The following is a 14,889-nucleotide window of genomic DNA, read 5'->3' as shown; positions in this document are numbered from 1 at the left end:
TTATAAAGCTGATAAAGCTTGGTCATGTCAGATCAGACAATGGTCTTTACTTTCACAATAGTTTCTCATGCAATGTTTCCATGTTCAAGAGTTCAAATAACTAAGAAAACCATCTATCAAGTAGTCACTATGTAAACATGAAAGGGGCGATAGGCTCGCAGGAAAACAAAATATTGAAAGTTGAAACATCAATCAGTTGTGCTATCCAAGTCACTTTCTTGTAGTGTCCAAGTTGAAGTCCTGAAGGTTAAGCAACAGATCATCGGCACTCAAGTACACCTTGTTTGCTGCGTGTGAGATAGTCTGGGCGATTTCTCTGGCTGCTTCAATCTTCCTGAGAGTGATAAATGCTGGATTGTTGGCAATAGCTTGACCAATCAGCTGAGCACTCTTAGCTTCTCCCTGCAGAACAACAAATAGGAAGTCAATACTACTGCTTCGTGATGTTCCCTCATCTCCCACCTCCTTTCCCCCAAAAATATGACAGTACAACATAAAACAGAAAAAAAATTATTAGCTGAAATCGATTTTATGTAGTTTAGTTTACTATTCTTGTTTGTCAATAGTAAAGTGGGAGCTATGCATGATACTTCATCAACACAGAAGCAGATAAAAGATAAAACTGGAGCGATAGATTAAATTAAACAGAAGATGTCATGAGGGGAACTCTATTGACCTGAGCTCTGATAACAGCACTTCGCTTATCTTGCTCAGCTTTTTCCACAACAAATTTTGCCCTCTCGGCTTCTTGAGCAGCCACCTGTTTTGCTTCAATTGCAGCAGTAAACTCTTTCCCAAATGTCAGGCTTGTTATGGATACATCATCAAGAGCAATGTTGAAGTTGGCTGCCCTTTCTGTCAAAATCTTCCTTATTTCTCTGCTAACATTCTGCACAAAATACAGAAGACAGGAAATGATGAGTTGGTATATATTAACGGTGGTCTTTGAGAAGGTATCTATTAACATTTCAACAAGTTCCTGTGTGGCAAATAGAAGATTTGTAGTTCATTTCTTTCCCTACTTCAAAGAAAAAGACGTAAGCATCCAATAAGCTTTAGCACCAATGGACCTACAATAACAGTGCAATGGTACAGGCCTCTTTCACGTACCTCTCTCTGGGTGATGAGCTGGCTAGCATTGTATTGGGCAACCACGGCCTTCAAAGTTTCATGAATAATTGAAGGTAGGACCCTTTCATTATAGTTTTCACCAAGACTACGGTAAACTGTGGGTAGTTGGTCTGCAACTGGACGAGTGAGCACCCTAAGACCAATTTTTACCTGTGTAATAAAAACAAAAAAAACAAAAAAGACTGTTAAATCCTCTACTTTTAAGAATTCAAGTTTTCTGTCCCTAGGATAAAATCAGAACATCATCTATCACCAAAATTGTCCTTCATTACTTTGCAATTGTTACAAATGTTTACCATCTTTTCCCCTATTTTGATTTCTTTCTTTTCTCTCTTTAAGTCCTTACGGAGGGGAGGAAACAAGTATTCAGAGAAAAATTTACCATCTGGAGGTCACGACTTCCCGAAGTGCTCTCCACAAGATGGGGTCGTGCACGAACATCATATATGACTGGTCTTTCAAACCAAGGAATCATGAAGTGTGTCCCTTCTGGATAAACCTATTCATAAACAACTCAACAGAGATTAAAAAGAAAAACACAAATATGGGCACACATCAAACATAGAAACAGAGAAAAAACATGGTTGAATCTCATACAATGAGATTGGCCATAACCATCCAACACAAACATTTGAGTTTAGAGCAAAATAAAACCATGAAATACTATGGCAATCCTTCCATGTATTGAAACGGAAAAAAAGAATAGGCCGTGGAAGGCACCTTAATTCAAGTTCCACCTAATAAGTTCCTCAACTTAACATGGATAACAATTAACATAGGCATAATTTTGGAGCGACTGATGCTAACCAAAAGTCAATCTAATTGATAATGTAAAAGAGCACCTAAACATCATCATGATCCAAAAGAACAAAAGGCAAGAATACCTTGTTTTTGACACCACCAATACGGTTGAAAACAATGGCGCGATGCCCACCCTCAACATTGTAGAGACTGTTGGCAACTCCATACACACCAAGACCAGCAATAACTCCAAGCTTGATCAAAGCAGAAGTTGCACCACCACCAGGCATCTTAGGAACCTTGACATTGTTGAGATTCATTTTACCAGCTCCTGAAATAAACCAATAATATTCATATTTCCGTTACCGCAAAATCAAAAGCCTACTAGTATGGAAAAGGAGTGTTGCATGTGCAGTCTGAAGAGCTTTAACAAACAAACACACAATCAGACACACTCATATTGGTCAGCATGGAATTTTCTTTCCAGAGCTACAATTCAGATAGAGATTAAGCGTTTTACTGAAGGAATTTTCTCTTTGATATCCAATATGTGAGAAAATATACTCTAAGGGGTCGTTTGGTTGGGAACAAGTTATCACAAGATTAATTATCCTAGGATAGCTATCCCATCATGTCTATGTGATAACTTATCCATCACTATTATCCCAAACATGTCAATCAAACAAGACACAAAATTTAATCCCATGACTACTTTTTCAAGACTATTTATTTCTATCCCTCACACCAAACGACCCATAAAGGTAGAAGGGATGCTCTCTTCTTCTTTTTTTCCTGTTGAAGCCCTTTTCGATTAAGAGATTGCGATCAAACCTTTTGTAAGTTATGTACCCTCTCTTTTCTAAAAAAATAAAGCTTAAGCTCTTTCGCAGATCTAATATCATCTAAATAAGAGGACTGAGCAAAGCACTCATTGTGTAATGCATCATTAATATTCCAAATCCAAGCATTCAACATTCAATTGATTTTTACCTATTTCTTCATTTACCCTTGACACTATTATTTAAAACATTCACACATTGTTTTTTTCTTTCTTCTCGATGGATAACTGGGAATTCCTTTTTCCAGTAATGTAAAAGAATAGATAAATCCATTGTTTTAGCATCAAAATATGTTGGAAAATGTGCTGACTGATCCACACATGTCCACTAAGATATCATACTTGGTTCAACAACAATGTTTCAAACTTGTGAAGTGCACCTACCACAAATTCCTTGTGCCGTTGAACTAAAGCCTTAGGCCTGGTGTGTTGAGAATTCTAGATACATTTCAATTAGCTAAACTGAAGGTTCAACTCAATGTAAATCACTTTTACAATTTAAAAGTTCACCAGAAAACTGTCAAAAGGTACACACAAATAGAGCCTACAAAACACCAACTCAACCAAAACAGAAAAATGGGATCAGCAAAATCAATCAATCAACTAGATCAATGTACCAAATTAAACATGGGATCAGCTATTTCATTAAGCAACTCAATATAATCCCACTTCAAAACCCAAAATCACAATAACCCGTTAAAACTTACAGAACAACAAATTGTGTCAAAAAATAAAACCCAAGTGAAGTTCTCAGAGAAAATCAATTTTGTCATCAATAGGATCAACTAGTGTTGGTACGTATGCCTGACAAACACATTATTCCTAAATTAAAGCTTAGTATCAACACTAGATGGACACAAATCGATCTTGCAAGAAAATCAATTTTGTCAACAATAGGATCAACTAGTGTTGGTACTTATACTTAACAAATATATTATTTCTAAATTTAAAGCCAAGTGTCAACACTAGATAGACACAAATTGATCTGACAAGAAAATCAATTGTCATCAATAGGATCAACTAGTATTGGGTACTTATGTTTAAAAAACACATTATTCCGAAATTAAAGCGTAATATTAACACTAGATGGACACAAATCGATCTTGTAAGAAAATCAATTTTGTCATCAATAGAATCAACTAGTGTTGGTACTTATGCCTAACAAACACATTATTCCTAAATTAAAGCTTATCATCAACGCTTGATGAACACAAATCGATCTTGCAAGAAAATCAATTTTGTCATCAATAGGATCAACTAGTGTTGGTACTTATGCGTAACAAATATATTATTTCTAAATTTAAATCTAAGTGTCAACACTAGATGGACACAAATTGATTTTGCAAGAAAATCAATTTTGTCATCAATAAGATCAACTAGTGTTGGTACTTATGCTAAGCAAATACATTATCACCTAATTTAAAGCTAAGCCAACCCTCGATGTACACAAATAAATTATCACAAAATTAAAGCTAAGTATCAATACTAGATAGACACAAACACATTATAGAAAACAATTGTACTTAAACTTTAGAAATTTAAACACATTATAGATAACTAATACTGTCTTATTGATTAAAGGTCTCTTTTTTATGTGAGCATGCTGAAATTAGTTTCTGAAATGTTGTGCGCTCGAGGAGGTCAGAAGTTGAGTCCTTATCTATGTGCGCATGCTAGTGGTTTCCATACTTCAAAGGTAAAATGGTTTGACTTGATGCTACTACTTCATGCAGCCTTTCTATTTTCTTATGTGAATACATAACATTGGCAGGAGTGACTGAATGTTTTTGCTTCTGCCTTATTGACTTGAATGGTTCTCCAATAGGACATGGCTATTTATACCTAAGCTCCACTTGTTAATTCTGAGGATTCTTGTTTGTTTTATCCAGTGGTGTGTTTGTATATCTTTCAAACAAAGATGGTCTTTACGTAAAATAAATGCAGAAGAGTGCTCACTAACTTCCATACAACTGACTCTTGGGTAAGATGACTGATGAATGTCACAAATTACTTTTTTTTTTTTGATGACAAGGGAAACCCGCAGCCGCTACCCTTTGGGTGCGCACAGGGTAAAACCCCCGCTCCTATGCAATAGCTCGCAAACCGAATGTCACAAATTACTTGGGAATCAGTATGTCTTCTTGTTTCCATACAAAGATTGTTGGAATGAACTCTATTGTTTCAGAGTGTCAGTTTCATATTGAGATAAAGGATCAAGTGAGTCGAGAGATAATTTTTCTCTAGAGAGTCTAGACTCCTAATAAATCTACATTCACGGACATTGTTTCTTCTTCCGTCCCAAGTTTGATTATCTAGTTTTGCCAGTCACATATAACTAGAGCTTAAATAAATTTGAATAGTTTTAGAGTTCTAATATTAGAGTTGTTTACAGACGTGTTTGAGAAATTGTTGGACCATGTAAAAGTCCAGGTAAACTTCAATTTAGCGTACTGTTATGTATGTATGATGATTAATCAAATACCTGGATTACTAGAACTTCGCCGAAGAGGAGAGGAATGGAGATGCGAGGGTCTCGCTGCTCGCTGGCCGGCGCCGTTCGCTGCTTCGCCTGAGCTGCTAGGAGAATAGAGGAGAGGGAGAGATAGAGGAGGAGGAGATGAAGAAAGAAGGATGGCTTAGGGTTTTGGTTCTTTTGGTTATTGAATTGAATCAGATAGGCTATAATTGAAAGTGTTGAAGCCTATAATTGAAATAAGCAAATAAATGGCAATAATTGAACATAAAATAGAATTAAATAGGAAGAGGGCTATGAATTAAACAAATTGAACAAAAAAGGTTATGATTTAAATGATTTAAGAGGAGATTAAGGAAATGTTATTCAATTAATAAAATACTACATATATTAAAGTATTTTTATATAAATTAAACACACCTAAATTTAAAAACATTTAAATAAAGTAGTTATTTCGAGTTTAATTATCGATAAATATAATAATTTAATAATAATAATTGATAATTTTGTAAATTAGCGATACTATAATATATAATTTTAGACAAAATCGATTAAGATTTTAAAACTCGTAATATGTTTTAAAAATACGTATTTAATCAAATAAGTCGGTCAAATATATATATATATATACCTCCTAATTATATAAATTTAATTTTATCGATCAACAGAAGTTTATCAATATCAAATTTAATATATAAATCTCCTTAAATTGATATTGGTATTTCTTTAATTGATAATATATTTCATATCTGAAACATTAATATATAAGACTTGATTTGTTAAACTACTCGACGAGTATATAATCAACATAGTTTATACTCTGATGAATTATCCTTTACATGGCATTGCCTACGGTATGATCACTACACTTGACATCCATTCAAGATCGAACGTAAAAATCTTGATAGAACTTGCTTGGTATAGTACTTTACGATGTTCTATTGTCTATTTCGTAAAATGAAAATTTAGTATTATGCACAATAGCAAAATTATGATTAATAGGAATATTTTAAACAAATCGACCTCCGGATGTCGCTTTTATTAAAAGTAATTAGATTAAATAAAAAATACCGACCTCATGAGTTCGGTATCACATTAAATTGTAAGATAAATAAAAAGTAGTCATGTTAATTAAATAATATTGACATAAGAAAGTCGGTATTTTATATTAATTTATTTTTGAACTTATATAAAACTGTCAACCGGAAGACGATTTATTTAAAGTTAATTGAAAATTTTAATTTATTAATTTTCTGGAAGTCACTATATAAATATTTTAATGAAAATTAATTTAATTACATACTATTTAATTTTACCCCGACTTTCGGAAGTCGGTATTATCATTTTTTTTTGTTTTTTATTTTACACAAAACCGTCCTCCGAAAGACGATTTAAATAAAATTAATTCAAAATATTTCTCAATTTTGTTTTTTATATTTAATTGAGATAAAATAAAATATTGTTATTTATTGATTTATTTAATACCGACATCAAGAGGTCATTTTTTTTTATTGTAATTCATTTTTTCTGGGAAAAGGTTTTCTAAAGTTTTTTTATTTTTTATTTTTTTAATAATATCGACTTCCGGAGGTCGGAAATTACCGACTTCTATTTGAGGTCGTTAATTTTTAGGTCGATATTCACTGTTTTTTTTAGTAGTGATGTCTAAATCTGAATATTAAATGGTTGTCTAAATGATTAATACTTTGTTTTCTCAACATTTAAATGTATAACTTTTGCCTTAATCTAAAAACGTAGAGCATGACGTGCGTGTGGATAGAGAAAAATATTTTATTTTTTTTCATTTTTTAATTCTAATTTCCTCATATTTAATACTAGTATTATTTTTATTTTTATTTATGTAAAGATATTTGATTGGGTAAATGTTTTATTTAATAAAAAGATTTTTTATGTTCTAAAATAAATAGTAGATATTTATGTACAGGTAAATTGAGAATTTAAAATTAAATTGTTACTAAATATAGAGTATGTCACACTTATTGAATCTGATTTGAAAATAGAGTGTCATATAAATAGAGACGAATGGAAATAAAGAAAATAACTTATGTGATAGAAGCAAATAAAATAAATAAATTATATAAGTGACATTTCATGTGATTGTCTCCTCCGTATTTGCTCCCAACAAATTCCGCACCCCCTTCTACCTCAGTCTACATGAGAAATCAAACTCTTACCAATAAGGTGAAAATTTATTTAATTTATGAACTCTTACCAATAAGGTGAAATTAAGTTGTCTTTACACTTTTAAACTTTGTACCAAGTCAAAAACCAAACAAACAAGTAAAAATAAATTACAAGACATTAGTTTCCATTACTTTCTTTTTAATCTTCCTTTAATCAGTGTATATTGAGTATTCACCAACTATATAATTAGAGCGTACACAAAACTAACCCCCACCTCATGAAGGTAAAAAGATAATATTTCAAAAAAAAAAAAACTCTGTTCAAGTAACTCATATCAAATAACATATGCAAGGAAGACAACAAATACTAGAAGAAGCATTGCATAGTATGCAAGAAAACAATACCATAACAACACAATAATGTGATAACCTAAGCATAAGAAACAACCAGTAGTAACTGAAATCACAATTAAAACAGAGATGCTACCTGATTGTCAAAATCTATTCATTGTATCTTTATTGCTAGTCTTAGATTTTTTCCCAGAAGCAACAGAAATAAGGGACTTGAAAGGACAGATCTTACATGACTGTCAATATACTAATTGCATACATTTATAAAGCTGATAAAGCTTGGTCATGTCAGATCAGACAATGGTCTTTACTTTCACAATAGTTTCTCATGCAATGTTTCCATGTTCAAGAGTTCAAATAACTAAGAAAACCATCTATCAAGTAGTCACTATGTAAACATGAAAGGGGCAATAGGCTCGCAGGAAAACAAAATATTGAAAGTTGAAACATCAATCAGTTGCGCTATCCAAGTCACTTTCTTGTAGTGTCCAAGTTGAAGTCCTGAAGGTTAAGCAACAGGTCATCGGCACTCAAGTACACCTTGTTTGCTGCGTGTGAAATAGTCTGGGCGATTTCTCTGGCTGCTTCAATCTTCCTGAGAGTGATAAATGCTGGATTGTTGGCAATAGCTTGACCAATCAGCTGAGCACTCTTAGCTTCTCCCTGCAGAACAACAAATAGGAAGTCAATACTACTGCTTCGTGATGTTCCCTCAGCTCCCACCTCCCTTCCCCCAAAAATATGACAGTACAACATAAAACAGAAAAAAAATTATTAGCTGAAATCGACTTTATGTAGTTTAGTTTACTATTCTTGTTTGTCAATAATAAAGTGGGAGCTATGCATGATACTTCAACAACACAGAAGCAGATAAAAGATAAAACTGGAGCGATAGATTAAATTAAACAAAATATGTCATGAGGGGAACTCTATTGACCTGAGCTCTGATAACAGCACTTCGCTTATCTTGCTCAGCTTTTTCCACAACAAATTTTGCCCTCTCGGCTTCTTGAGCAGCCACCTGTTTTGCTTCAATTGCAGCAGTAAACTCTTTCCCAAATGTCAGGCTTGTTATGGATACATCATCAAGAGCAATGTTAAAGTTGGCTGCCCTTTCTGTCAAAATCTTCCTTATTTCTCTGCTAACATTCTGCACAAAATACAGAAGACAGGAAATGATGAGATGGTATATATTAACGGTGGTCTTTGAGAAGGTATCTATTAACATTTCAACAAGTTCCTTTGTGGCAAATAGAAGATTTGTAGTTCATTTCTTTCCTTACTTCAAAGAAGACGTAAGCTTCCAATAAGCTTTAGCACCAATGGACCTATAATAACAGTGCAATGGTACAGGCCTCTTGCACGTACCTCTCTCTGGGTGATGAGCTGGCTAGCATTGTATTGGGCAACCACGGCCTTCAAAGTTTCATGAATAATTGAAGGTAGGACCCTTTCATTATAGTTTTCACCAAGACTACGGTAAACTGTGGGTAGTTGGTCTGCAACTGGACGAGTGAGCACCCTAAGACCAATTTTTACCTGTGTAATAAAAACAAAAAAAACAAAACAGACTGTTAAATCCTCTACTTCTAAGAATTCAAGCTTTCTGTCCCTAGGATAAAATCAGAATATCATCTATCACCAAAATTGTCCTTCATTACTTTGCAATTGTTACAAATGTTTACCATCTTTTCCCCTATTTTGATTTCTTTCTTTTCTCTCTTTAAGTCCTTACGGAGGGGAGGAAACAAGTATTCAGAGAAAAATTTACCATCTGGAGGTCACGACTTCCCGAAGTGCTCTCCACAAGATGGGGTCGTGCACGAACATCATATATGACTGGTCTTTCAAACCAAGGAATCATGAAGTGTGTCCCTTCTGGATAAACCTATTCATAAACAACTCAACAGAGATTAAAAAGAAAAACACAAATATGCGCACACATCAAACATAGAAACAGAGAAAAAACATGGTTGAATCTCATACAATGAGATTGGCCATAACCATCCAACACAAATATTTGAGTTTAGAGCAAAATAAAACCATGAAATACTATGGCAATCCTTCCATATATTGAAACGGCAAAAAAGAATAGGCCGTGGAAGGCACCTTAATTCATGTTCCACCTAATAAGCTCCTCAACTTAACATGGATAACAATTAACATAGGCATAATTTTGGAGCGACAGATGCTAACCAAAAGTCAATCTAATTGATAATGTAAAAGAGCACCTAAACATCATCATGATCCAAAAGAACAAAAGGCAAGAATACCTTGTTTTTGACACCACCAATACGGTTGAAAACAATGGCGCGATGCCCACCCTCAACATTGTAGAGACTGTTGGCAACTCCATACACACCAAGACCAGCAATAACTCCAAGCTTGATCAAAGCAGAAGTTGCACCACCACCAGGCATCTTAGGAACCTTGACATTGTTGAGATTCATTTTACCAGCTCCTGAAATAAACCAATAATATTCATATTTCTGTTACCACAAAATCAAAAGCCTACTAGTATGGAAAAGGAGTGTTGCATGTGCAGTCTGAAGAGCTTTAACAAACAAACAAACAATCAGACACACTCATATTGGTCAGCATGGAATTTTCTTTCCAGAGCTACAATTCAGATAGAGATTAAGCATTTTACTGAAGGAATTTTCTCTTTGATTTCCAATATGTGAGAAAATATACTCTAAGGGGTCGTTTGGTTGGGAACAAGTTATCACAAGATTAATTATCCTAGTAATACTTATCCCAGGATAACTATCCCAACATGTCTATGGGATAACTTATCCATCACTATTATCCCAAACATGTCAATCAAACAAGACACAAAATTTAATCCCATGACTACTTTTTTAAGACTATTTATTTCTATCCCTCATACCAAACGACCCATAAAGGTAGAAGGGATGCTCTCTTTTTTTTTTTTTTCCTGTTGAAGCCCTTTTAGATTAAGAGATTGCAATCAAACCTTTTGCAAGTCATGTACCCTCTCTTTTCTAAAAAAATAAAGCTTAAGCTCTTTTGCAGATCTAATATCATCTAAATAAGAGGACTGAGCAAAGCACTCATTGTGTAATGCATCATTAATATTCCAAATCCGAGCATCCTACATTCAATTGATTTTTACCTATTTCTTCATTTACCCTTGACACTATTATTTAAAACATTCACACATTGTTTTTTTCTTTCTTCTCGATGGATAACTGGGAATTCCTTTTTTCAGTAAAGAAAAAGAATAGAGAAATCCATTGTTTTAGCATCAAAATATGTTGGAAAATGTGCTGACTGATCCACACATGTCCACTAAGATATCTTACTTGGTTCAACAACAATGTTTCAAACTTGTGAAGTGCACCTACCACAAATTCCTTGTGCCGCTGAACTAAAGCCTTAGGCCTGGTGTGTTGGGAATTCGAGATACATTTCAATTAGCTAAACTGAAGGTTCAACTCAATGTAAATCACTTTTACATTTTAAAAGTTTACCAGAAAACGGTCAAAAGGTACACACAAATAGAGCCTACAAAACACCAACTCAACCAAAACAGAAAAACAGAGAAAAATGGGATCATCAAACAACAAAATCAATCAATCAACTAGATCAATGTACCAAATTAAACATGGGATCAGCTATTTCATCAAGCAACTCAATATAATCCCACTTCAAAACCCAAAATCACAATAACCCGTTAAAACTTCCAAAATAACAAATTGTGTCAAAAAATAAAACCCAAATGAAGTTCTCAGAGAAAATCAATTTTGTCATCAATAGGATCAACTAGTGTTGGTAAGTATGCCTGACAAACACATTATTCCTAAATTAAAGCTTAGTATCAACACTAGATGGACACAAATCGATCTTGCAAGAAAATCAATTTTGTCAACAATAGGATCAACTAGTGTTGGTACTTATACTTAACAAATATATTATTTCTAAATTTAAAGTCAAGTGTCAACACTAGATAGACACAAATTGATCTGGCAAGAAAATCAATTGTCATCAATAGGATCAACTAGTGTTGGGTACTTATGATTAACAAACACATTATTCCGAAATTAAAGCTTAATATCAACACTAGATGGACACAAATCGATCTTGTAAGAAAATCAATTTTGTCATCAATAGGATCAACTAGTGTTGGTACTTATGCCTAACAAACACATTATTCCTAAATTAAAGCTTAGTATCAACACTAGATGGACACAAATCGATCTTGCAAGAAAATCAATTTTGTCATCAATAGGATCAACTAGTGTTGGTACTTATGCTTAACAAATATATTATTTCTAAATTTAAATCTAAGTGTCAACACTAGATGGACACAAATTGATTTTGCAAGAAAATTAATTTTGTCATCAATAGGATCAACTAGTGTTGGTACTTATGCTAAGCAAATACATTATCACCTAATTTAAAGCTAAGCCAACCCTCGATGTACACAAATAAATTATCACAAAATTAAAGCTAAGTATCAATACTAGATAGACACAAACACATTATAGAAAACAATTGTACTTAAACTTTAGAAATTTAAACACATTATAGATAACTAATATTATCTTATTGATTAAAGGTCTCTTTTTTATGTGCACATGCTGAAATTAGTTTCTGAAATGTTGTGCGCTCGAGGAGGTCAGAAGTTGAGTCCTTATCTATGTGCGCATGTTAGTGGTTTCCATACTTCAAAGGTAAAATGGTTTGACTTGATGCTACTACTTCATGCAGCCTTTCTATTTTCTTATGTGCATACATAACATTGGCAGGAGTGACTGAATGTTTTTGCTTCTGCCTTATTGACTTGAATGGTTCTCCAATAGGACATGGCTATTTATACCTAAGCTCCACTTGTTAATTCTGAGGTGTCTTGTTTGTTTTATCCAGTGGTGTGTTCGTATATCTTTCAAACAAAGACGGTCTTTACGTAAAATAAATGCAGAAGAGTGCTCACTAACTTCCATACAACTGACTCTTGGGTAAGATGACTAATGAATGTCACAAATTACTTGGGAATCAGTATGTCTTCTTGTTTCCATACAAAGATTGTTGGAATGAACTCTATTGTTTCAGAGTGTCAGTTTCATATTGAGAAAAAAGGATCAAGTGAGTCAAGAGATAATTTTTCTCTAGAGAGTCTAGACTCCTAATAAATCTACATTCACGGACATTGTTTCTTCTTCCATCCCAAGTTTGATTATCTAGTTTTGCCAGTCACATATAACTAGAGCTTAAATAAATTTGAATAGTTTTAGAGTTCTAATATTAGAGTTGTTTACAGACGTGTTTGAGAAATTGTTGGACCATGTAAAAGTCCAGGTAAACTTCAATTTAGTTGTCAGAGACATTTCAATTAACAAATTGTATCAAAAAATAAAACCCAAATGGAGTTGTCAGAGACATTTCAATTACCAAAACTGAAGTTTCAACTCAATAAGTAGCATTATGCTTCAAACAGCAAATTAAATCTACTACATCAACGTACCAAATTACACTTGAAATCAGCTCAGCTAGATCATCGCAATATTCAACTATCCCAAATCAATCCCAAATTTCACAAAATATAATCCAACTTCAAAAACCGAAATCACAATAACCGTTAAACTTGGGAACAACAAATTGGGTCAAACATACAACTCAATTGGGGTTATCTTCTGAAATACATTTCACCAAGTTTCAACTCAATAAGTAACACCCAAAAAAAATGCTTCAAACAGCAAAATCAATCAATCAACTACATCACTATATCAAACTAAACTTGAAATCAGCTAAACTATTCCATCTAATTCATTCCAATACTCAATAGTCTATGTTTAACCCAAATAAATCGGAAAAAATCACCAAAAAAAAATAAAAAAAATCACAAAAGCGTCATTACCCAAAATCGGCTTAAAACTTAAACCCAAATAGACCTTGAAGTTGATGAATTTAGCTGATCAAAACGAAGCAGAGAAGTTTAGGGTTTTTGGTAGAAAATGAAGAGAGAAGAAACTAAAAAGAGGATTTTATGGGGAACTTGGAGAAGGGGTTTAGGGGTTTTCGATATTTTTTTTAATTTTAATTATATTTCGTTGATTGTTTAAATGTTTATGGTCTTTGATATTGGGCTCTAATATGAAAATTGGCCTTTTTTTTAATTTATAGAAAAGCCCATTATACTAATTGGACCCCCAATGAGTTTTCACCTTTGTCAAGTTTTCTTAAAATTTGGAAAAATTTCCTCAAATAGCCACTAAAATAAACTTAATTAGGTTTCATAGCTCTAGTTTGTTGATTACGAGTCGTAGTTACATGTTAGAGGGGGGAGAGAGGGGAGCCAGATTGAGAGAGAGATGAGAGAAGTGAGCGAGAGAGGGAAAAGAGTGGAGAGAGACGAATTATATTTGTTTATCTGTCATATAATCGTATGTATATATGTATAATTTGTATATGTGTAAGAGAAGAGAGTCGCGAGAGAGAGGAAGAGAGGAGATACACACACATAATTATAGCTAAAACTAAGCTACGGCCTGCGAGTGGTAATTAATGAAAATTATAACATTAATTTGAAAATAAAAATCTAAGTCGTCAAATTACTAACTCAAACACATGTTCGGAAAAATATCTCTCTCTATATATATATATATACTAGGTTAATCAACACTCCTTTATATATAAATTATATCGTAGGTAAAATATTTTTTATGTATATGTATTACATATTGATATTATGTGACTTCTTTTTATATTTACCTCTTTATATTTTAATACTCCATAGTGAAAATTCTGATTTCGGCATTATTATATCCAGATTGACACAAGAAATGCTACAAACTCAAGTAGCTATATATTTTCATTCTAGTTGATGTAAAACATAATTGGAAAGATGTAGTGCATAGGAAGATAGTCAAACTATTGTGTGAAAGATGAGGTTATCATAAATGTTTTAACCATTTGGAGTGGCAGTAATTTAGAAGTTCAAGGAGAAAGAACATTTTGCCAAGTTGCCTGCATGACTGATTAATATTATCAGAAAGGTTGCTCCTCTCTTTTCCAATTCCTACTTTTACTTTTGTTAGAAAGTTCAACATTCACATGGAAATATGCTTTTAGTTGATCTTTTATCTTGCCCTTTTCTTCATTTTAATCCTAGTAAGATGTTTCCTACACAAAACAATCTCTATTCTCAAATACTTAAAATTTAAAACTTTTGACTGCGCTCCATAGCT

The 14,889-nt window shown here is 33.2% G+C and overlaps 2 protein-coding genes across 2 annotated transcripts; both read right to left on the bottom strand.

The window, feature by feature from the left end:
* Positions 1-54: 54 nt before the first annotated feature.
* LOC125835318 (prohibitin-1, mitochondrial) lies at positions 55-13,669 on the bottom strand. Its single transcript, XM_049514445.1, has 6 exons — positions 13,618-13,669; positions 2,016-2,207; positions 1,514-1,630; positions 1,111-1,281; positions 677-889; positions 55-402 (listed from the first exon to the last, which is right to left on the bottom strand). The coding sequence occupies exons 2-6, from the start codon at positions 2,190-2,192 to the stop codon at positions 211-213; spliced, it is 870 nt and encodes a 289-aa protein (XP_049370402.1). The 5' UTR covers positions 2,193-2,207; positions 13,618-13,669; the 3' UTR covers positions 55-210.
* On the bottom strand, positions 7,994-13,715 carry LOC125835330 (prohibitin-1, mitochondrial). The gene is made up of 6 exons (XM_049514453.1): positions 13,618-13,715; positions 9,952-10,143; positions 9,450-9,566; positions 9,047-9,217; positions 8,616-8,828; positions 7,994-8,341 (listed from the first exon to the last, which is right to left on the bottom strand). Exons 2-6 carry the CDS (start codon positions 10,126-10,128, stop codon positions 8,150-8,152), a joined length of 870 nt encoding a protein of 289 aa, XP_049370410.1. The 5' UTR covers positions 10,129-10,143; positions 13,618-13,715; the 3' UTR covers positions 7,994-8,149.
* Between the last annotated feature and the right edge of the window lie 1,174 nt (positions 13,716-14,889).

Source organism: Solanum verrucosum, unplaced genomic scaffold, assembly GCF_900185275.1.
Source record: "Solanum verrucosum unplaced genomic scaffold, falcon-dt-bn FXZP01000119.1, whole genome shotgun sequence".
Lineage (NCBI taxonomy): Eukaryota > Viridiplantae > Streptophyta > Magnoliopsida > Solanales > Solanaceae > Solanum > Solanum verrucosum.
The sequence above is the reverse complement of the archived record's forward strand: the minus strand, read 5'-3'. Positions and strand labels throughout refer to the sequence as shown.